This window comes from Anomalospiza imberbis, chromosome 7 (assembly GCF_031753505.1).
Source record: "Anomalospiza imberbis isolate Cuckoo-Finch-1a 21T00152 chromosome 7, ASM3175350v1, whole genome shotgun sequence".
Taxonomy (NCBI): domain Eukaryota; kingdom Metazoa; phylum Chordata; class Aves; order Passeriformes; family Viduidae; genus Anomalospiza; species Anomalospiza imberbis.
In genome coordinates, this window is record NC_089687.1 from 38,487,911 (window position 1) to 38,509,704 (window position 21,794).

The 21,794-nt window shown below is 43.3% G+C and overlaps 2 protein-coding genes across 2 annotated transcripts in view; both read left to right on the forward strand.

Annotated features, from left to right (window-relative positions):
• The window catches only part of LOC137477521 (maestro heat-like repeat-containing protein family member 7), a 185,734-nt gene that overhangs the window by 127,214 nt on the left and 36,726 nt on the right, over positions 1–21,794 (forward strand). The gene's annotated exons all lie outside the window — the stretch shown is intronic.
• LOC137477665 (AF4/FMR2 family member 1-like) lies at positions 9,933–13,417 on the forward strand. Its single transcript, XM_068196821.1, has 7 exons — positions 9,933–10,290; positions 10,504–10,540; positions 10,912–10,963; positions 11,916–12,081; positions 12,473–12,666; positions 12,700–12,955; positions 13,313–13,417. Exons 1-7 carry the CDS (start codon positions 10,219–10,221, stop codon positions 13,415–13,417), a joined length of 882 nt encoding a protein of 293 aa, XP_068052922.1. The 5' UTR covers positions 9,933–10,218.

Sequence of the window (21,794 nt, forward strand, 5' to 3'; positions counted from 1 at the left end):
ATAAATTTTGTCAATCTGACAAAATTTATTATGACATTTAGGTTAAAAAGTTCTTACCTTGCCCTACCTACGTGTTCCCGCTGCAACAATTAAAGCAATTTCCCTCGTCCCTTGCTTAAAAATTCAGAAATGCTTCAATTATTCCAGCTGTCTTTAAAAAAGGGACCAAGAACCATTTTTGTATCGACATTGGATTGTGTCTGGCACGGAGAGGCTGCCTTGATTCCACTCACATGTAGGTGACAATGACAAAAGCTAAAATAGAGGCAGCAATGGAAGGGTTCTCTTCCTTCAGGTCTGACATGGATTAAAAGTTTGTAGCGGCACATTCCGGGGGGAACCCCCGGGGGTGTCTCCGGGGGGCCCCCCCAGGCTGTGAGTTGGCTGGTGGCAGCAGGCAGGCAAGGAGACTCCACAGGGCTTCTGAGGGTGCTCATTAGATGAGGGTCTGTTGGGGGTCCTACCCCCGGGAGGCAGCATGGTTTCTGAGGGAGAAGGGGGAAAGGGGAGCGAGGGGGAAAAGGAGAGGAAGAGAGAGGGGCTGAGCAGGCAGCAGCCAGGAGGGCCGGCGAAGAGAGAGAGCGAACCGTCCCCCCGGCACACTGAACAGGGAGATTCAAAGAGGGCGCGGAACAGATTGGGCCAGTGGGATTACAGACACAGGATACTGCAGGGGAGGATCAGAGGCTTGGAATAAGCCATACATTTTCCAGGGGTGAGACAGAGCATACCATTTAACTAAAATATGACACCACAAATGTTACTTTTTGAGCTTTAACCAGTTCCTGCTTTTCAGGTTTGGATGGAAAGATTAAAAAAAATGAGGTTTTTTTGTTGTCTCTTTCTTTCTTTAAAAATCAATAAGGCTCTCAAAAATTGCTAAATTACTAATTTAAAATTACTAAATTATTAATTTAAAATTACTGGAAGGGTATTTTGGAAAGAGAACATTATCTCTCTTTACCACAAAATCGTGGAGTTGGTGAGGGTGGAATGGACCAGTTTAAAGAAGTGTTACCCAGAGCTGGGTGCTCAGGATCAGCCCAGTCAGGTTTTAAGTATCTCCAAGGATGGAGACACTACAACCTCTCTGTATGCAAATATATGTGTAAAACTACGGGTTAGATTTCAGAAATAGAAGACATATTTACCAATGATTCTGATAAAGCAGTGTGAAAAAGTGACAATAAATGTCACCAAAACTGAAGTCACAGTTTTGGACAAGTGTTGCAGAGAATAAGACTCAAAGGAGCTGAAAAGCTGAAATCAAGGGGTTTAAATATTTTGAAGTGTTGGTAAAACAGTAAAGTTGGCAGTTTCTTGTTATTGCCTCACTGATCATTTCTGTCTAGATTAGAGGCTGCAAAACCCTTCTTTGTAGAGCTTTTATTGATTTTAAAAGACTATTATTGGACTAGTGGCTGCAAATTCACTTTGCAGTGCAAGGCAGACATTCTGCTGTGGCTGGGAGCAATGAGGAGAACGACACCTCCAAATAAATCCTGGTGGCAATTTTCTTCTTATTAAAAGCTTAACTCCTGGTTGCACCTCCATCATTTTTCACACTTCACTACTACCTGTCAGTCAAATTGACAGCTGAAGTATGTAAAAATTATCCAGCCTATTTTTAGGCATATTTGTAAATTCAACACTCATTTTCTTCTTTTGAGTTCTCTGAAGACCAAAAACTCAAGTCAAAACCAGTCTGCCTCCAGGGCACTGACATTCCTCAAGGTGCTGTTTTGGGCACGAATGCAGAACTGGTGGGGATCAATGATAAAGGTGAAAAAACCTTGGGTGACACCACCTTTAACATGAAATGCAAGCCCTGGCTGTGCAACGGCTCCTGATTTTGCGAGGTGTGCTAGCTGATGGAGCACCTCACCTTCTTCCCACTGGCTGAAGGAGGACTTGGTCCCCTGGGGTCCTCAGGAGATGACAATGGAGATGAAAAAGATGAAATTCAGAACTCAAAAAACCCACCTCTATTTTCCAGCTTAATGCTGGGCTTTGATCTCGGGCCAACTATTCATCACTTGGAAGAGGGAAGAAATTGTACCTCTGCTGCCAATTATTAGAAAAACATAAAGAGTTCTGCGGATTAAAAAAAGTTTAAAAAAAAGGAGAGAATGAGAGTGTGTGTGTTGGGGGGGGGGGGCAGGGGAAGGAGGCAACACACGTAAACGAATTTATCAGGATGAATTTGTTTCTGAACAGAGTGGGGGAAATGAGGAGAAAGTCTCATGCATTGTGACATGGGGGATGCAGCTACACCTCTCAGTTCTGTGTCTGCAACTGTCCTTTTTGCCACTGCTCATCCCTCCCTAAGGAAAGGTGGGAATAACACTGAAAATCCACCCAAGATGCAGCTGAACCAGCATGGATATACAGCTCTTTCCTTACCCCAGCTTTTTTTTTTCACAACTCAAAGCTAAAGAATAAACCAAACTGAAACAAGGCTGCTTGGTCATATCAGAATCAAACCAGCAAATATTTCTATAATCCCAAGAAAAACAGCTCTTAATGTTTTTCTTTTCCATCAAATAATTTAATTTCAGAAATAATTTGACAATAGTGATATTAATAAAAAAAAATACAATTTCCTTTCAGGAGCGAAACCTGATTTGCATTTTTCTTGCAGAAAGCAGCCCAGCCCCACCACGCTGTCCTCAGGTGAACTGCTCGGCGCTCTCATCTCCTTGGCTCTCAAACCTGAGGACAGGTGTCTAAGGCAAATATTTTCTTAGGGGGGACAGAGTATCTCGCAGCTGAGTTCTGAAGCAAATTTAAGCTGATTAAGTTTCCAAAATCTATCTGACCTCCTGCTCAAACCTTTGATCTGTCGTCCTTAGTTTTACATCACCGCATCCAGCGCCCAGGTGCCACCAGCCCCTCTTTGGAGGGACCAAAAAAACCCACAGGGGCCCCCAAAGCCTCTGAACCCTGCGTGCATCCAGCTCAGGCTCCGTTTCTGCAAACTCCAGGGATTTCAGGCAGGCAAAGAGTCTTGTTGATTTCACCGGGCTATAAATCGAGGAGCTTAGAGCCGCGGATCGTCATGGTAGGGCTGGAATCATCCTTGGCAATCCGGGCAGCTCTGTAAGGTGCAGTTCAGCATGAGAATATTACAGCCAGTTCAAAGTAATCCTAAACTTTACATGAAATTGCCATTTCAGATCCTCAATCCCTTCAAATTCTAAAATTATGAAACATATGGATGTCTCCATCTGTTTGTCGGTACTAAGGAATCTGCTAAAAAAGTTATCAGAACCAATTGTCAAATGTGTGCATCATTTTTGAGATAACATTATGACTTGGTTTTGTTATAAACAGAGATAATGGCAATACACATTGGCTTGAATCAGCATTGGGAAGAATTCTGGAGCACCAGACAAATCAAATTTCACTTTTTCTCCATTTATCACTCAAAGTGGACCACAAACACTGTAAGGGCCCATGGTGGGGGTGCATAAATAAAAGGAGTGGTGACACAGCACCAGTTATCCCAGGGAGCTCTGTCCATGCTCTGTTTCTCCTTGTACTCGGGCTGACCCACGTTAACACTCGTTCCATTGTACTGCAGCCTAGTTTCAGATGATGTTTTACCACCACTGCATGTCATAAAGTGACCGAAACTGCCAGTTTATCTTTAGAGAAAAGAAGCAAAAAAAAAAAAAAATTATTGCAATAGCATAAATGACTGTTAGTCCCAGAAAGGGAGAGGGACTCATCAGCAAGGCACTGCACAGATCACGTTACAGCTGCTCTCGCTCAACTTGCTTGGGGTAAAAGTCCTCATCTTTCACAGATGCTGCTTTATAACCTCCTGAACCCACAGAAGAAATCTCAATAAATAATGAACCACTCATGAGTTCCATAAACAAATTAGAATTTGTTTGTTCACACTGAGTAGAATCAGGCTGACCTCTGAGAGACAGGACAGAGGTGATCCAAAAGAAAGATACTCAGAATTTCATTGTTTTATTCCTAACTCAAGGCAAAGAATGGATATCCTACCAGTTCACTTAAAAGGAATTGCAACATTTTACTTTATAATGGCTTTAACAACTTACAGGTAGCAAAATATTTATAATTTTTGTCTCCCAGTCACCAAAAAACCGTAAATTCTTACATTTTTTCGCAGTCCCAAACATTTGCGGCATCTGAATTGCAGAGGTACTGAGCTCCCAAAGCTTCCCCTGGAAATAGCACAAGCACAGCTTCATGGGCTCTGGTTGTCTAAAACTGGTTATATTGGCCCTGTGGCACTAAAAACTATGGACAGTCCCTGCCAGTACCTTAAAGGGTCTTACAGGAAGACTGGAGAGGGGCTTTTCACAAGGGCATGCAGTGACAGGAAAAGGGGGAATGGCTTCCCACTGATGGAGGGCAGGGTTAGATGGGATAGTGGTAAGGAATTGGTCCCTGCGAGGGGGGTGAGGCTCTGGCACAGGTGCCCAGAGAAGCTGTGGTTGGCCCTGGATCCCTGGCAGTGCCCAAGGCCAGCTTGGATGGAGCTTGGAGCAACCTGGGACAGTGGAAGGTGTCCCTGCCCACAGCAGGAGGTGGAATGAGATGATTTTTAAGATCCCTTCCAACCCAAACCATTCCATAATTCTGTGGCTCCTGCTGACTTCAGCTTTTCCCTGAGGTCTGTAACACCCAGCAGCTCTTGCATCATCACAAACCACACGAGCAGCTCTGATGAAGGCAGAGACCACAATTTGCAGCACTGAAAAGAGCCAACTCGTGGGGCTGCCTGGGCACCCTCTTTTCCACTGCCATCTTTTAACTGCAGAAATATGAAGCTTCTCCTTTCTTAAAACCTGCAACTAAAACTAATTTAGTACCTCTCTATACAGACTGTTGCTTTGCAACCAAGGGAGACATTAACCACCTTCCCCGGGGCAGAGGTAGCACCGCTACACTTTTTACTCTTTTTTGTTTTAAGGAATGAGTAAATACACACAGAGCTGTGTACAGGGAACATCAGCGGGAATTTATATCACATTTATCTTCATAAATGAGAAGGTTCACACTGGCCTGGTGCACATACACAGAGCAGTTTCCTGGGTTCCTTCTTTTTCAACTGGCTGCTGAGTGCACGTGCTGGAGGAAGCACAAGCTGTTTCTGAATTGTTTTAAGGGCATTCCCTCCCTTTCGGGTTAGCTGCTATTTCAGAAACATAATGAATAAGAATCCAAGTGGAAGGTGAACATTTGGAGGGTCAGCCAGTGTTCATTAAAGTCCAGCCCTTTTTATAGCAATGGGCAGCACCACAAATAGAGTTAATGGTCTGGAACCAGATTTCTGTGTGCGAGAAGTGGCTGCTGAAATTCCCACTTGGCAGAAGCTTGCCAGAAATATCAATTGGAATATCCATTTTTATAATGAAAAAGGTTTAAATTGGATAAGCAGCAGAGGAATTCCACTAATTCATAAACAAACTCCTGTTTAGTTTCACACAGTTAATACATATTTTAGCTAAAATTATCTGATTATGATGATTTTACATGCAGTTATTTTATATTACAGGGGACTTTTGCATTAAAAAGATTATATCCTTTTTGCAGTTGATTGGTTTTAAAAACCAACTGTAATTCTTTAACAAGCCTTAAAGCATCATATTGTGGTTGCTGAGCAAAACTGCATCGACTTCAACAAAACATTTCAGATAAAAATTAAAACAGATGATCTGGATAAAACTCCAGATGTGGAGACTGAATTAATGGATGTTCTTCTAACACTGCCCCATTTTCACTTTCTCCTTTCATGGAACAGAACAGCATCAGTAAAAGAGCACAGGATCTATGACAGGACCACATCACAAGAGCACACCGTGTCCTACCCTAATTACCAAGTATTTATAAGCTATTTGAAGGTATGAGGTGCAGCAGAAGGAACTTCCAGTCCCAGTTCCACTCGATGGAGCACATGCCCTGAACACCCCTAAGTCCCTCTTCTCCCTCAGCTGCATGCTGGGGTTGGCAGCCACGTGGACAATTCCATCCTCCAGCAACACCCATGGAAGCATTTGAGACGTCTTGGATATTTCTCAAAAATGAAGCTGTTCAGAAGCCTCGAAACATTACAAATCTGTGCGTTGTGTAAGGTATTGGGGAAAAATCCACCCCTGTGAGGGTGGGCAGGCCCTGGCACAGGGTGCCCAGAGCAGCTGTGGCTGCCCCTGGATCGGTGGCAGTGCCCAAGGCCAGGCTGGACAGGGCCTGGAGCAGCCTGGGACAGTGGAAGGTGTCCGTGCCCATGGCAGGGGTGGCACTGGATGAGTTTTAAGGCCCCTTCCAACCACAACAATCAGGGTTTAGTGATGGGCTTGGCAGTGTTGGGTTTATGATTGGACTCCATGACCCCAGAGATCTTTTCCAATCTGAATAATTCCATGTTTCTCTATCTTCCAGCTATATACACACACTCACACACACACACACACACACACACACCACCACATTCACTGATAAAGAAGCAGCAGATTAAAGAACTTTTCTGTTTAGGGTAGTATGTATGAAAGAATCATTTTTCAAAATGTCTGCAACTAGCTAAAAGTGGCCATCCATAAGCTGATCCTCAATAATTAGTTAGATGAAAGTGTAAGCAGACTTTAAAAAAAAAAAAAGAAGAAAAAAAAAAAAGGAGGGAAAAATCAAAGGGTGGGGGAAGAAGAAGAAAGAAAACTTGCTCCAGGGAAGAAGCAACTGTTCTCTGACGTGCAGCAAGGAATTTAATATCAATGAACTAATGTAAATGGGGCCCATTTACCTCAAAAAACAACACACCACTCCACATTCTGGAATATTTATATTTTAAGTTTGACAGCACTATGCTTTGTACCAAAATTCAAGACTGTGTAATTTGATAGATGTCAGAAGAAAATGACCGTCAGAAGGGCTGATGGTGGTGTTATAAGTTAAGGTAAATAATTTGTCCAATCCTTTAGAGATTGATTAGAAAATTTATTGATTACAGCAAGCAATGACCAGCAAACAGCGCTGGGTGCAGCCGGGGAGTCAGTGCTCCGCCAACGGCTCACCCCGTTTCCCTTTTCCCATGGTCCTTTATTCTCCCCCTTTTTCCGCGTTTGTGGCTTTTCCGGGAGTACTCTGCGCGTGCGCCTCCAGTTGCTAGGGGGTCGCCTTCTGCTCTCTGGTGGTCATCTGGATGAAGGCTCTCCTCCTTTTGCATTGCTGTTTTGAGTTTTGTGGCAAGAACAAGCATTTATTAAGAGAACAATGAGTAGAAAAATATTCTACGTATGCGTAATTTTAAGACAGAATCTTTGCTATTAAATAGAAGAAAAAGTGGGAACAAAGGACAAACTCTGCACCCCTGACTTAACTTGGTATCACCAAATTAACTCAGTATCACAAAGTTAACTCAGTACTTTGAAGCTGCATCATTAGACAAGAGCCCAACAAAAGTTAAGCTTCTACAGTTGGAAAGACAGACACTGAAAACATAACCATATCCCCCAACAAATCTGTGATCTGAAGCCATCCGTGCTCCTTAGCAAGATTATGTTGGATTACTTTTGTATTTTAAATACAACAAAGCTTCCCCAAAAGAGTGACAACTTCCCAGAGCCAGACCGCGTTACCGAGCCGAGGAGAAACTTCCCAAGTCCAGCAAAGGCCCAATTAAAAAGAAAATGGAATATATTGCTCCATCATCAAAGCAATTAAAAACATAAATAAGGCATTGCAAGACTCTTAACAATCCTAATGTTTAATTATTTATCTGTTCTCTGTCCTGCAGCTGTAGGTCAGAATTAACTCCTCTGAACTAAATACAGGAGAACTCTTTTGGGGATTTGTACCTTATTCATTTTCAAGCAAACATTCAAATTCATTTCAAATTCACACAAGAACTGCAACAGTTTCACCTAAATCAGATTTTCTACAAGTTAAACACACCTCCTACACTCAGATGTGATTGCAAAACTACTTTGATCTCTGTTCCCAAATTTATTGCTCTGTGTAATCCATGACAAAATATAATGTGATTTACTGTATCTCTATATGACAGCCCAGCAGCTGACAGAACTTAATAATTTAGCATAAGAAAAAAACCCTTCTGGCACCAAAATATACACATCATAATTGAGGCACTTTAGCGTCACGTTACAATGAAGCACATCTAGACTGATCATAAGAACTTCCAAACAAATAGAATGCTTTCTCACCCATTTAATGAAGGCGGGGTTTACTCCATGACATGTTCTGCAGCTGTAAGCAAGTCATCTTGGAGCACTTTTCTTTCTTCATATTAATGACTCTGAAGGACTAATAACATTGTTTTACCCCTTCCCTATTCCCCAAACACTCCTTCTCCAAAAAGAAGAAGATAAAAGCTACCTGCAGCTTTTCTCTATTATAATGATATGAAGAAAGAGCAAATGAGTGTAAACTATGTCTTCAAATCATGCCAGTATTTAAATACACAATTTTTATGTTTTACATTAGTTTGGTCTTGATCACTGAGCATTTTTTCCTAAGCAAAGCTATTTGGAAATCTGTTTTTTTATTGTGCTGACCTAAGCAGGGACGTGATGGACACGTTCCATGGGGCACCTTCTGCAGTGGCTCGTGCTGACTCTGGGGTTTGGGGGACTTGAGAATGTCTTTGTGCGAAGGATGCGTCATCCCAGAAACTCCCAAGCAAAGTAAGAATGTGGAGCTTTCTTAACCATATTCAATAAAAGTCAGCAATGGAAACGGTGTTTCCTGACTGCCAGGGAAGCCAGACATTGATCTTGCAGGAGGTGACTGGTGGTTTCAGCTCTTGCTCTGCCTGGTCTCTGTTCCTTACTGCCCTTCAGATGGAACTGTTATTCCTTATTAGCATTTCATTATGAATGGACTTGAAAGACATTTCTAGAGCTGTTGGTCAACAAATGTTTGCTGAGCGCATGCTTGTTTGGTATCAAGGAGTAAAATACCCAAACAAACTCACAGTGCTTCCCTCTTTCTTGTTTCAGCCCATCGTGCACATGTATGAGCAGTCCACTGAAGGAATACTGGAGGTGGGTGCTCTTCAATACCAGATCTCCATGGGAAAGCCGGTACAAATCCATGGGGAGGTGGATCCCTCTGACTCTGGGAAGGGTGAAACTGCCTCTGTGTCCATCAGCAAAACTCCTGTGAGCTTCTTCTCTCCTTCTCTTTCCAGGAAATGAGCAGCCCCCTGTCATCTCTCCTGCCACCTTTTCGGACACCTGCTAGAACAGAGACTTCCGAATTTCCATTGCAGGCAAAGGCAACCCTGCCCATTTTGGCCAGGGCTTCTGATAAATTACAAGAGATCTCTCTGCTGAGCAGAACTTCAGTCTTGGCAGAAGGAGCCTGCCTGGAGGCCAGCCTAAGTTCCTTGACGATAAACAGTGTTGAGAGTTAGAAACCAAGCAGAAACTGCACCTTGTGTGGGGTTCCATCATACCCAGGTGTTTTTGGGTTTTTTTTTTTTTTTTACAAGAAAGAGTCTGATTTTATTTGTGTGAATGACAAATATTCTTGTCACTTGTGAACTGTCTTAGGAGAATTGGGAACTCTTATTTCTAACTGTTTTTTTTTTAACTCCTGAGGCTTTATGCACAACTCTTACATGCAGAGGCAGCCTGTGCCTTTGCAGGCAAGGCTCAACTGCTTCAACAGCATCTTAAGGAAAATGCAGTTCCATTAAGGGAGCAGACTACAAGAACATACCTTATTAAAAATAGTGATAATAAGGATATGATAATGATGGTAATAATAATAATAGTGATAATATTAATAATAAATAAAAATAGTAATAGTAACAAAGAGAAGTAGGAGTAGAAATGGAATCAGTGCTCCCTGACTGCCAGATTCTGGGTTCAGCTCTCTCCATGCCTGGTCTCCATTATTAACTCCCCTTTAGATAGGCTTTTCATCCTTACTTTAATTATATTCTTAGTACACTTGCAATGCATTTACAGAGCTGTTGGTAAGCAAAGGTTTGCTGAGTTCTTGCCGATTAGTAAAAAACCCAAACAAACCCCTTCTGTTTCCCTTGTTCTTGTTTCAGGCAAAGAAGCCCTCTGATGTGCCACTGATTGAAGACATTTTGAGGGTAAGTGCTCTTAAATAGAAGATCTCTGTGCTTGCTTATGTTTTGCATACGTTAACGAAATGAGTGGGGACAAAAATACATTTTGAGAGCTGCTTCTCTCCCTCTCTTTCCAGGAAATGAGCAGCTCACTGTCACCTCTTCAGACGCCAGCTAGAGCAGAGACTTCCAAACTTCCATCGGCAACAAAGGTGACCCAGCCCATTTATGCCAGGGCTTCTGATTAAATGCAAGAGATCTTTCTGCTTAGCAGAAATCCAGCTCAGCTGTTTGGCAGCTCTTAGAATGCTTTAGAAATATTTATTCAAAAGTGCACATGCCCGTAACGTGCCGTTAACACAGTCTTGGTGTCAGTAGCTGTGTTGTTTAGCTACATGCTAAGCTACTTTGTCCTTTTATTCTAGGAATCCCAACCTGATGGATCTGCAGCACAGAAGCAGAGTAAGTAGAAATGCAAAGAAAACGCAGTTCTTTGTGTGCTGACAGGTAATTTTTTAATGTTATTTGTGGCAGAGACCATAGAATGCTTACACTGATTCAGCAGCGTGATTTCCTCTGCTTTGCTGAACAGGGATGAATTTAGGAATGGCTTAAGAAACTGTAACCAATCATTACCTAGACCTTAAGGTAGCTGTTCAGCAGAGGACCAGCAGTATTTAGTTAGGAAACTCCCACCTGGAGTGATGAACAATCTTGGTGGCATACCCTTCCCTAGAAAAAAGTGGCTCTCTCATCTGGTGCTGACAGACCACAGGGTAAAATACGCGACAAGGGAGGCATATAAATGCAACTTTTTCATTTTTGCTTTCCAGAGCAGGCTGGCACAGCTTCAGAAACCTTGCCGAGTTCTCAGCCAAGAGCAGCGTAAGTAACCCGACTCTGTCCTCATCTCTGCTGGGCAGGTACTTAAAAGAACCTGGAATGTACAAAAATTTGGCTTATCAGTCAGATTCTTCTCAGAAAACTTCATTGCAGGGAATTTTCACCAACAGAAACATTATTGTTTTATGAAGGTCTCACTAAATTGTTTAGGTCTGAAAAGACCTGGAAGATCATCAAGTCCTATGGTTAACGCAGCAAGGCCGAGTGCACTCAACCATGTCATGGTGACAATGACTGCGATTCAAACCAGAACAGAATAAAAGCGAAGAGAAAAAACCTCAGTCTTTGTGTACCAGACTGAGGTTTTTGTCTTCTTTTAATCTGTGGTGCTTAACATCTTGTCACACTTTGAACTTCTCAACCTACTGACAATAGATTAAGCTGGTAGAAATGCTAAGGGATACCAGCTGAATCTGATCATTCCTGGATATGGTTTTGATGCCAAGCAGGACAAGTAAAGCTACAGCTACCTAAACTGTGTAGATCTACTGATGACATTTTAAAGTTATTTTGTTGTAAAACTTTCTTCCATTGCCCAAGTAGAAGTTTTCAAAAAAGTGTTGGAGGTATTTTATTTAAAAAGAAACACAAAGAAATATAGTATTTCACATGGATGGTCTAAAAACCTCACTTTATATGCTAAGAATATAGCTAGTTGTAGAGTGGGATAAAGGCAACGTTTCTATAACCTATGGGAATTGTGTATGTTTGTCTGAATGGGTGTGAGTGGAAGGTTTGATAATTTCCAAGCTTTTTTTTATTCTGGTGCTTGGTATTTTGAGCACGGCAATGTATTCCTCTGGCCTTCTCCCCTCTGCTCCCAGTGCCCAAACACGGGGCTCAGTTTTAGTTTTGAATGCTGCCATGTCAGTGGAATAAGTAAGTAACCTTCCCCCCTGCTGCTTCCTAATTTTGTCTTCTGGTGGCCTGGCAGAGCTCTCCAGTTCCAGCACAAGAGGATGGCACCAGCACAGCCCAGCAGCTCGGCGTCAGAGAGCACCAGGGACTGCCACAGCTCCTCAGTCTGTGACAGAGAGACCAGCTCCTGTGACAGTGAGCAGGATAACCTTCCAAGGGGGCTGGACCTGCCCGCATGTGAGGTGAATTGAGAGACCATGGAGAGGCTGCTTCCACAGCCCCTTGCCCACTGCAGGGCTGGTGTCTTAGGAAGGACGCAGATGTTGTACTTCTCCTCCGTTACCAAATTCTGCCCGGTTTGTCCTGGAAATACTGATTTGCAAGACCCCTCTCACTCCAGTGAAGGCTCAGGCATTCGCCACTGACTGGTTTATGAATTTTATTCATCACACGTGCATCCATGGTGCTCAAGGAGCAAGTTAGTGCCTGTGGCCTGTTAGTTTAGAGTCAGTTCTTCACAGGCCAAAGGCCAGACTTCTGGGCAAGAGTCTCTGGGCTCTGGGGAGCTGTGCTAGGACAGAAAGAGCCAAAAAGGCATCAGTCTTGAATCCTTCTTTTCTCTTTTGTTGGCAGCCTGAGCCATCAGCTTCTAAAAAGTGGCAGCTTGACAACCTAATGACCCAGATAAAGCGAGGAGCAGTACAAAGAGAGGCTCCCATGGAAATTGCCCATGGGCATGGACGTGAGGAGGGTGTGAAGCAGGAGCAGGGCATCAGCAGCAATTCCTGCCAGCACCAGTCCAAGGCAAGGGAGCCTTCTTACAAGAGCTGTGGCCAAGTGGCCATGGATGTCCACAAGACCTTTGCCCAAGTGGCCGAGGACACTCACAAGACCTCTGGCCAAATGACCGAGCATTTTCACAAGACCTATGGCCAAGTGACAAAGGCTCCTCAGGAATCTCATGGTATGAGCACACCCAGCTCTCTAAAGCCTCTTGTGCACACCAAGGAGGCCTTGCCCAGGAAGATTGTGGGTATCAAAAGGCCCAGCGAGCCCCTGGAGCATGACAAATCCAAGAAAGTCCTGAAGCTGGAGAGTGAGCCTGGTCCGTTGGAGGTCAGAGACCAGTCCTCCAAAGACAAGCTGTAAGTCCAAGAAGCAGAGAAACCAAAACCTGCTTTCCGAAAAGGCCTGAAGCTGGGAGTGCAAAAACCCTCTGAGAACAGGAAGCACGAGGAGCCTGACAAGAGCTTTGCCCATGTGCCCAAGGTTCCTGCCCAGAGTTGTGGCCAAGTGGCCAAGCCTGCCCACGAATCTGATGTTACATCCAAGCCCAGCTTTCTGAAGCCTCCTGTGCACACCAAGGAGGCCTTGCCCAAGAACACTCTAGGTATCAAAAGGCCAAGTATGTCCCAGGTACATGACGAATCCAAGAGAGTCTGGAAGGTAGAGAGTGAGGCTGGTCTTTTGCAGGTCACAGACCAGTCTTGCAAGAACCAGCCCCAAGTCAAGAAAACAGTGAAGCCAAAAGCCACCGACAAAAAAGGCCTGAAGCCAGCACTTCACAAAGGCCTCTGAGAAGAGAAAGGGCTCCCACCAGGTCAACACCAAAGGCTTTTTGGAGCCCAGTCTCCTGAGACATGCTCAGGAGTATGATGCCTTCATGCCCAGTGGCCACAGGCCTGGGGATTTGCACAAAGGGAAGGTGCCCTTGCCTCCTGGGGAGAAGAAGTTGTTCTTGCCTGCAAGGGAGGCAGACGTGAAGAGGAAAGCCATGAGGAGTCCTGAGGAGTCCCCCAAAAAGAAGGTGAGAGGGGCTAGAGGAAGTGGGTTTGGACAATGACCAAGGTGGTGTTTGAAAAACCCGTGTGGAGTTTCCCCTTCATAGTTTGGCAGTAGAGCCGTGATGCTTCTCCTCTAGAGGGAGTTCCAGTGTGCTGTTTTTTTCTGTTTTCAACCAGAATCGATCAAACTGAGCTGTATTGGTCTGTACTTTAGGTGAACTTCCAAGACCTGAGTGAATTTTTTTCCCTGTTTTTATTCTTGCTGCTAGAGGGAAGACAAGGGGGATACTCCCAGGAAGAAAAAGGAATGAGACAAAAAATCCCAACAAAATAATTTCAGCTTTCAGCAAACAAAGGCTCCAATAAAGTGAAGTGAGTATGCAGTGATGGGATGTCAGAAAGATGTGTAAATCTAAGTCTCTCTTCAGAAGGGAAAGATGAAGAACTGTATCTCCTGTCCAGACACTCAAGAGTTGGCTTCTAACATGATGTGCATTCTGCAGCTACAGCTGCTGCAGATTGGCCTTTACATGCTGGAAGCTATTGTTGGTTGGGGGGTTATGTATAAATTATGAATGGGATGGGATTGCTGTGGAACGCGTGTTAAGTTTCTTTTTTAGCATTAGTCTTATGACATGGTTATGACAATGGGAAGACAGTAGTAGTCTACATTTTTGGTAGCATACAAAGAACTTAATGTTACAACTTACTTCAAAAGTTTTTTGACTAATCACAAAAAACAAAAGCATATTGATAGTAGTTGTATCTAACTACTAGAAGTACATGCATTTTTTGTTAAGAGTGTTTCCTTATTTTGAATGTAATACTTGTTTGTAAGCTTTAAAACACAATGCACAGAGCTCCATTGTTAAGCTTGGAACTTCTTAATATCTTGCTAGATGTACTTTTCTGTAGCTGAGGGAGTTATTCTAGACAAGTGTTAATATACAGACTATTGTTCTATTGTCCTTGTTTTTCTACTTCTTATATAATTTTTCTGGTGAAAAATCTTACGGCTATTGCTTAGCTCTAATTGTAGTTTTGTTGTCTCTGAGGTCTGCTTTTTGTAGCTTCCCTAAAACTCTCTGATTTTGACGATTCCCACAGAAGCAACGAGTGCAGAAAGCCACTCTGAAGGTGTAGGTGAGTAAGGGTAGGGAGCCCTTCGCTTCTGACATCCTTTGAAAGCACAGAGGTGTCGGGGCTGATGACTGGCTGGGGGAAGGGATATTCCAATTGCAGTAGGAGTGGAAGAGCTTTAATTCTGGAGTTCCTTCCTTCCTTTTCCTCAGGGAAAATGAGCAGCTGTCTTAGTCATGTGCTGGCTTTTGGAGTGGGAAGGGTAGGAGGTAGTTTAGGGCAGAGAGGAGTCTGGATCGGGTCGAGGATGGTGCTGTGCTCTGTGTCAAATCATCCTTGGTGCAGCATCAGCTGAGCCAAGGCAAAGCAGCTGGAGAGCACGTGTGCAGTGAGTAGGGACCAAAACACGGGAAAAGTGGGTGCTGAAAGAGGTGAGCGGACCGTCCCATGCCCAGCAGAGTTAGGCAAGAAGTGCAGCCTCACCCCTGAGCCTTCTCCCTGGGTTTAACTTCATTTCCTGCTCTTCTGATGCTGCAGTCCATGAGCTGGGATTCACTACTTGGTGTGTTCTTGGAAACCTTGCGAAGCTGGCTAAAAATGATGGAAATGGGCAGTGGTGAAACAAGGCTGAGAGCTATTTGGGGCTGCTTCTTGCTGCCAGAATTCCCAGGTCATCCTGATTTCAGATGATCAGAAATCTGCTAGGCCACTGTTATTGAATGTGAAAGTCTCTGCCAATTCAAACTCCCTCTTATTTGGAGCCGCTCAGCTTTGGCAGTGATGTCTAGTTGAGACGTTGGCATGAATGGCAGGATATAGGCAAGCTTTTAAGAAATGCCTAGGTTATATGTACATCATGATCATGAATTTGCTTCTCTGGTCCAGAGCATCAGAAGATTCATTCCAAACTGAGAGGAAAAATGTGGTGCTGCCAGCACTGCCGGCCATGACTGCTGCACAACGTGCAGCAAATTTGACCATGACGACCCAAAAGAGACCCAGAACTGCGACTGATGACCTGGACCTGCCTGCCGTGGATAACCCTGCCAAGAGCCAGGATCCTTTGTTTGCCAAGCACGGGAAAGTGGAGGAAGACCACAAGGAGCAATCCCAGGGCATCAACATTGGTACCCAGGAGAGCTGGTGGGAGGATTCCTGCAACCCAGGCGTGCTGTGGGATTCACTTCAGAAGCATCCTCTCAGATAAGTGACCATTTCTGACTGTAGGCAACTGCAGTGTGTTTATAAAAAGGAGTGTGTTTATAAAAAGAAATTTTGATTTATTTATAAATAACTGTGGGTGTGGCTGCAACCTGGGCCTCGGGTTTTATAGCATGCTGACAAAATTGTTACATTTATGGGTTTAAAAAATCAGATTTTACTGGCTGTTTTTAAAAATTTGGCTCTTTACTGACAGCTGGAGTTATGGGGTCGAGGATGTTTTGGGGGGGGGGCGGGGGCAGGGCTATATGTTAGGCCAGACTGTGCACACTGATTAGCTGCCTTCTAATTGCTTGCTTTTTCCTGATAATTTTCCTGCTTCCAGTCCTCACTGCACTCTCAGCCATTGAACAAGGAACCTGCTGCTGAATTTTTCTGTGCTTGGGAAAAGTTTAATGGTACAAAGCACTGTGAGCTGCCAGGTGAGAAGCCAAGGTTCCATTTCGATTATTGGAGGGAGTGCTAGGAAAGAAGGCAAGAGTGGAAGAGCCCGTTACATAGACTATGCCTGGGAGAAATGAACATTTTCTCTGGAAATTTAGGAAAGCCTGGCTTTGGAATTGCTTTAGGCATCTCTCTCTGACCAGCTTTCTCTCTGTGGTTTTTCAGGGATCTGCAGGGGATGAGAAGAATTGACTTCTCTGCCACATAAGGACAAGACAAGACGAGAGAAGAAGACCTGAAGTTAGAACAGTAAGTGTTTGTTTTACAGCCCTGCCTGTAGTTACTGAAGACACCAGACAGGGCTGGCCCTGTAGCCACCCCGGCTTCTGCTTCCTCCTGAGCACTTCTTTTGGGAGCAAAGGGAGAGGGAGGGATGGGGGAGAGCTGCCCTGTCAGGGCAGCACCTGCTAAGTAGCTTGGCTACAGCTGAACAGCACTTGAATTTTTGACTCCTTGCTGGGCCTTTGATCAGTATTGGCCAAAAGGATTTCCTAGAGCTGCTGATACGTTTTTGATTGTACAGCTTAATCATTACAATTTTCCGGGTAATTGCCTAAGTGTAGCTGTTTTCCTGCAGTTAATTCCATTTTTCCTTGAAAATGGAGTATTTGTGTGTGGAGACAATTCTTGTCAGAATGGAAAAGCTATTACTATTTAAAGCCGGAAATAATTAAAGGAATATGAGCAGGCATTGTCTTTACTTCCAAGTGTTGCAATAGAAGAGCATTGTTAAGAGTTTATACTCATGTTCATTGTGTTCATCATTATCTTTTATTAAATGTTGAGGGTTGTCTCGTTACAGCCATTGCAATACGATGAAAAAAGCCGCGTCTGTGATTTAAAAACAATGGCAATGTGATGTGGCTGAGGAGTTGGGATATAGTCTTACTCTTTAAAACCGTGTGTGTTTTTTTGGTATGGTGGGTTTTGGTTTGGCTTTTGTTTTTTTTTCTCCTTTAAGAATCAGTGGAAAGCCTAGCAGCTGTTCTCCACTTGGTGCTTGAGCACCTAAAACCTTTTAGAGCAAACCCAGTCAAAGTTTCCAGCGTATTGTAAACACTCCCTAACCCTCGCTCGAGGGGCCACAACATGGAGCATGAACAGAGGGCTCCGAAATATGGTAGCTTTGTTTAATAGTCTCACTTAAAAGCAAAAATGAAGTGTTCTATTAACTATTTACAGCCTTTCGTTTTCTTTCCCCCTCTTTCTCTGGAGACCTACTGGCAATAATGAAATATGTCTTGAAAGGAAGGCTCCAGTTGTAGAAAAAAATGTAACAGTTGATTTTTAATCCTTGGCTCTGGGACTGTTACGTCCCTCAAGATGGTTATATAGATATCACATGACATCTTTTTAGTGATAACAACTGTGAAACTGGTTTGATATGGCACACAGCTTATGAAATTGAAAGTATTGCCTTGTGAGGTAAAGAGCGTTGCTGTGTCATGCTGTAGCACTTCATTAATTGCTGTAAATTGCTATTCTAATAATTCATGTAGTTAAGGACTATCACAATTACATTGACTAAATGAAAATACAAATAAACAACACTAATGGCAGAATTGTTTCCTTGTAACTCCAAAGGCTTCCCTCTCATGTTGGTGTATGTTTCAGATTTCTTATTTCTTTTCTCATTTTGAGGTTATACAATGCCCAAAACATTGATGAAATGAGAAAAGCTTTCAGTTGGCTAAAGAAAGTTGTACAGATGATTGAATTTGATTACTGATTGTTAAAAAGCATGAAATGTTTCAGGCAGTCACCTCCTTTGAGTCACTTAGAAACCATCTACAAAACAGTACAAGGAAAAACTCTGTTCCGTGTTGTTGCGTGATGATTGTGATCTCTCTACTTCAATTACATTTGATATTCTTAATTTTGCTTTTGCTTTTTATGTACTTTGTACAACTTTCCTTCAGCTTCAGCAACAATACAACCAACCTTCATGAAGGAGTTGAATCTGATCATTCAAACAGTACTTTTAAGGAAAAGAAAATTGTGACACAATCCATGTCCTCTTGGAAAGAAGAAACGAATGAGCCAAGTAGACACTCATGGTTCCCCAGAATTAAATATCTTAATTATCTACTACAACATTAATATTACTACTCTGAATCCTGAACTAACCAATTATTTTAACCATCAAATTAGTTACCTTAAGTCAGTAGAATGACAAGATGAATTCTGAGCCCTTGTACCTCCTTAACAGTCTTAATCCTGGCAGCTCATCCTCAGCATCTTTGGTTTGCCAACCACTGTTGGCTCTGCCACTCTTCACACAGCCTGGGCTGTGCTTTGTTAGTGTTAAGTGATTCTCCTTGCCTGGCTCTGTCCCGTGCCTGGTGATTTCTCACATACTTTGTCCTTGGATGGTTTATTTTATCCACCCCCAGCTCTCAGTGCCACAGCGCCGTTCTCTGATCTCCCTCTTTGCCTTCCCTGCTCCTCTTCTTTGGGTACCTCGTGAATCTCTTTGCTGTCTGTGCTGGCTTTCAGGGCCACCTTTTAACTACAGACTTGTCTCCCCTTTTCTAAGCCATTAGCTGCACCTGTCTCTCTAATTCTCCCCTCCGTGTTGTCCTCGCTGAGGTTTAGCCGTGGTCTCAGCATGGGAAAGCCGTGACTGTTTAATCTCTGTTCTAATCCTCCTCCCTTGATAACTGAGGCCCTGTGCTCTCTCCTATATGTGGTGGATCTAAATCTTGGAGACAGTTTCTGCAGTCTGGAGCAAAATTGCCAAGTTTTCCTTTCCAGCCACATGTACAGCACTTGTCCAGCCTTCTAACCCACATCACATTCATCATTTGGCAGTTGCTCTTTCATTCTGTTTGCACAGCACCTAGCACAACAGTGCCCTGTCATTTTTGTAATGAGAAATAGTTATAATAATTATTAGTGTGTTTAACCAATGCCTGCCTAATTTGTGAGCCGTTCATTTTGAATCTAATGCGTTATTCTTATTTCAGTGGGATACTGCACACGTGGAGTATTATTTGCTCCGAACTCATTAATGGCTTTAAGGAGTGATTTAATTTGTTAATGTTTTCTCGTGATTTGTTTAAAACATAAGTTTATAGTTTAAAACAATAACTGTATTGTAAATATCTTCCATTGTTGGAGCTTACTTGAAGGAATGCAGACCAGCTTTTTGATGTTATACATCTCAAATTATGCAAACTGAAAACAGTTTATGAGTGGATTTGTGCTTTTTCTCACAAAGACAAACTCATCTTATTCTTAAAACTGGGGAACACTTTATATTTATTTCTTGCCTTTATATTTTTGGCTTTATTTCTTTGATTTCTTTGAAATGGTTTGAAATGGCGAAACAAGTTAGAATGCTTTCTAACAAGTCCCAGATATTAAAGTGCCCAGGGACAGGATAGGGATGATGTTTTGAAGGCAATAAGTATTTCGGCTTCACATTTCAGTCTTTCTTCTTCGCTCCTTGGAGCTGGCTTTGGTTTAGTTATCATTCCGCTTGAATGACTTTGCAGTGTCTCTCCTCCTCTCCACACCAAAAAGGAGTGTTCTGCACATCTTCCATATGTTTGGGGCTGGCATGGTAGGAGAGCCCTGGTTGTTCCTCGATGTTTGTGGGAATCCCAGCCTGTGCCCAGGGATGCTCCAGCCACAGCTGGGATGGAGTTAGGCCCAAAGCTGAGCTATCACTGTCTGTTAAAAACAGAGCAGAGAAACAAAATAGATTGTTGTGTATTTCACAGATTTGGCATCACTACTGAAGCATTTTTCTGTAACAATTAGCCCATTAACCCCTTCTTTTATAGATACGTGGTGTTCTAGGCCTGAATACATTATTTACGTAGTGGAATAGCTGCATGCTAGAAGTTAGGTCAGAGGGGCTGTGGCAGGGAGTGGATTTTACTGGTTGTGGTACTAAAGGTGGTAGCATGGGTCTTGCATTTGGCTATAAATTTAATGAATTAATTAAACTGCTGCAATTTGGTGGAGTCCTGGCAGTACCAGTGCATCTCCATGTGAGGGACTCTCTGGGAACAGGAGCAGGATCATGGGTCTGCTTGAATTTCCCTATGTACAGTCAAGTGCATGTGTCTGTACACCGGATGGGTCCTCATATCTGTAGACACTGAAGATACTAAGGTGAAATTCCTGAATTTTGGTTTGCATGGGAAATTTGGGTATGTTTTGATGCAGGTTGTGTTTTCAGCTACACAGTTTGCTGTGTATTATATAAGAAATTGTGCTCTCCTTTGGAAATGTGTTTATATAGAGGGTTTTTTTAGGGTTTTTTGAATCTCAATTAATTATATGAATGGTGATAACTGTTTTTTTTTCAGCAGGTATTAGTGAGAGTCAATTTTTTATTTCTTGTGACATTAAATGAAAAGGAAGGCTGTGCAGAACCAACAATATCCTTCTTCAGCTGCCTTCCAGCAAGTGAATAGTTTGCAGTTTGGTGGGGAGCAAAGCAATTTTCCCTCAGAAGCAGCAATATTTAGGAAAGAGAGGAAGGAATGGGCAAAGACTTGTGTGAGTACATCAAATCTGAGTACCTAGGATTAGAGTATGTGTAGTGTGGGAATGGCAGGGCAGCCTGGCCTTTCCCAGCAGATCTCAGCAGCAGCAGAGGGGCTGCAGGCTCAGCCATGACTCTGCTTTTCCCATACCTCAGCCTTCTCTCAGTCATTTGATTTTGTTGTAAGTAGCTCTGTGGGAAGCAGGGAGTTGGACTCAGTGTGGGTCCCTTCCAACTGGAGATATTCTGGGATTCCTGTTTATCTCCAGGCAGAAACCCAGAGTCATAACAACCTGAGAGAGACTTAGACAAGGGATGGAGCCTCTCCCTCTTGTGGAGTCCATCAGAATTTAAATTTCAGAAGCTCGTTCAGTGGCAAAATATATTCCTTGCTCTGCTTCTGTTCTCCAGTACAGCTGGGATTCAGTGGGCTGTGCTGCCAGCAGGTTTTGAAAACCTGGGGGAGAATTTGCCTATTTGTGAATTAAAGCCTGGGGTAAGTTTATAAGAAATCATGAAGAGTTTCACAGCCTACTACCATTTTCCACTGAAAATCTCTCTAAATGACACACAGGGAGCTTGGGTGTGGGTTTACTGCTGGGATGTGAAACTCTGTCCCTGTGCAGCCTTGGGGGTGAGTGTGCTCAGTGTGTGCTGGCACTTCATGTCTCAAGGGTTTTAATTTGTTGACGAGGCTGAGACCCAGCCAGGTGCATCTCCTGCTCCCTGTGCTGTTGGTGAGCCCTTGCTGTTGTTCAGGGCATGGTGGGAGCCCTCCAGGAAGGTGTTGATTCATCCAACATTTGCTGGGACATCCCAAACTCATTAACCTTTCCCGTTAACCCCTGAATTGCCCTGGGTTTTGTTAGTGCAGTGCTATAAAGTCTCACTGCGTTTAGTTGTTACCTCTTGGAAGACATTTTACAGA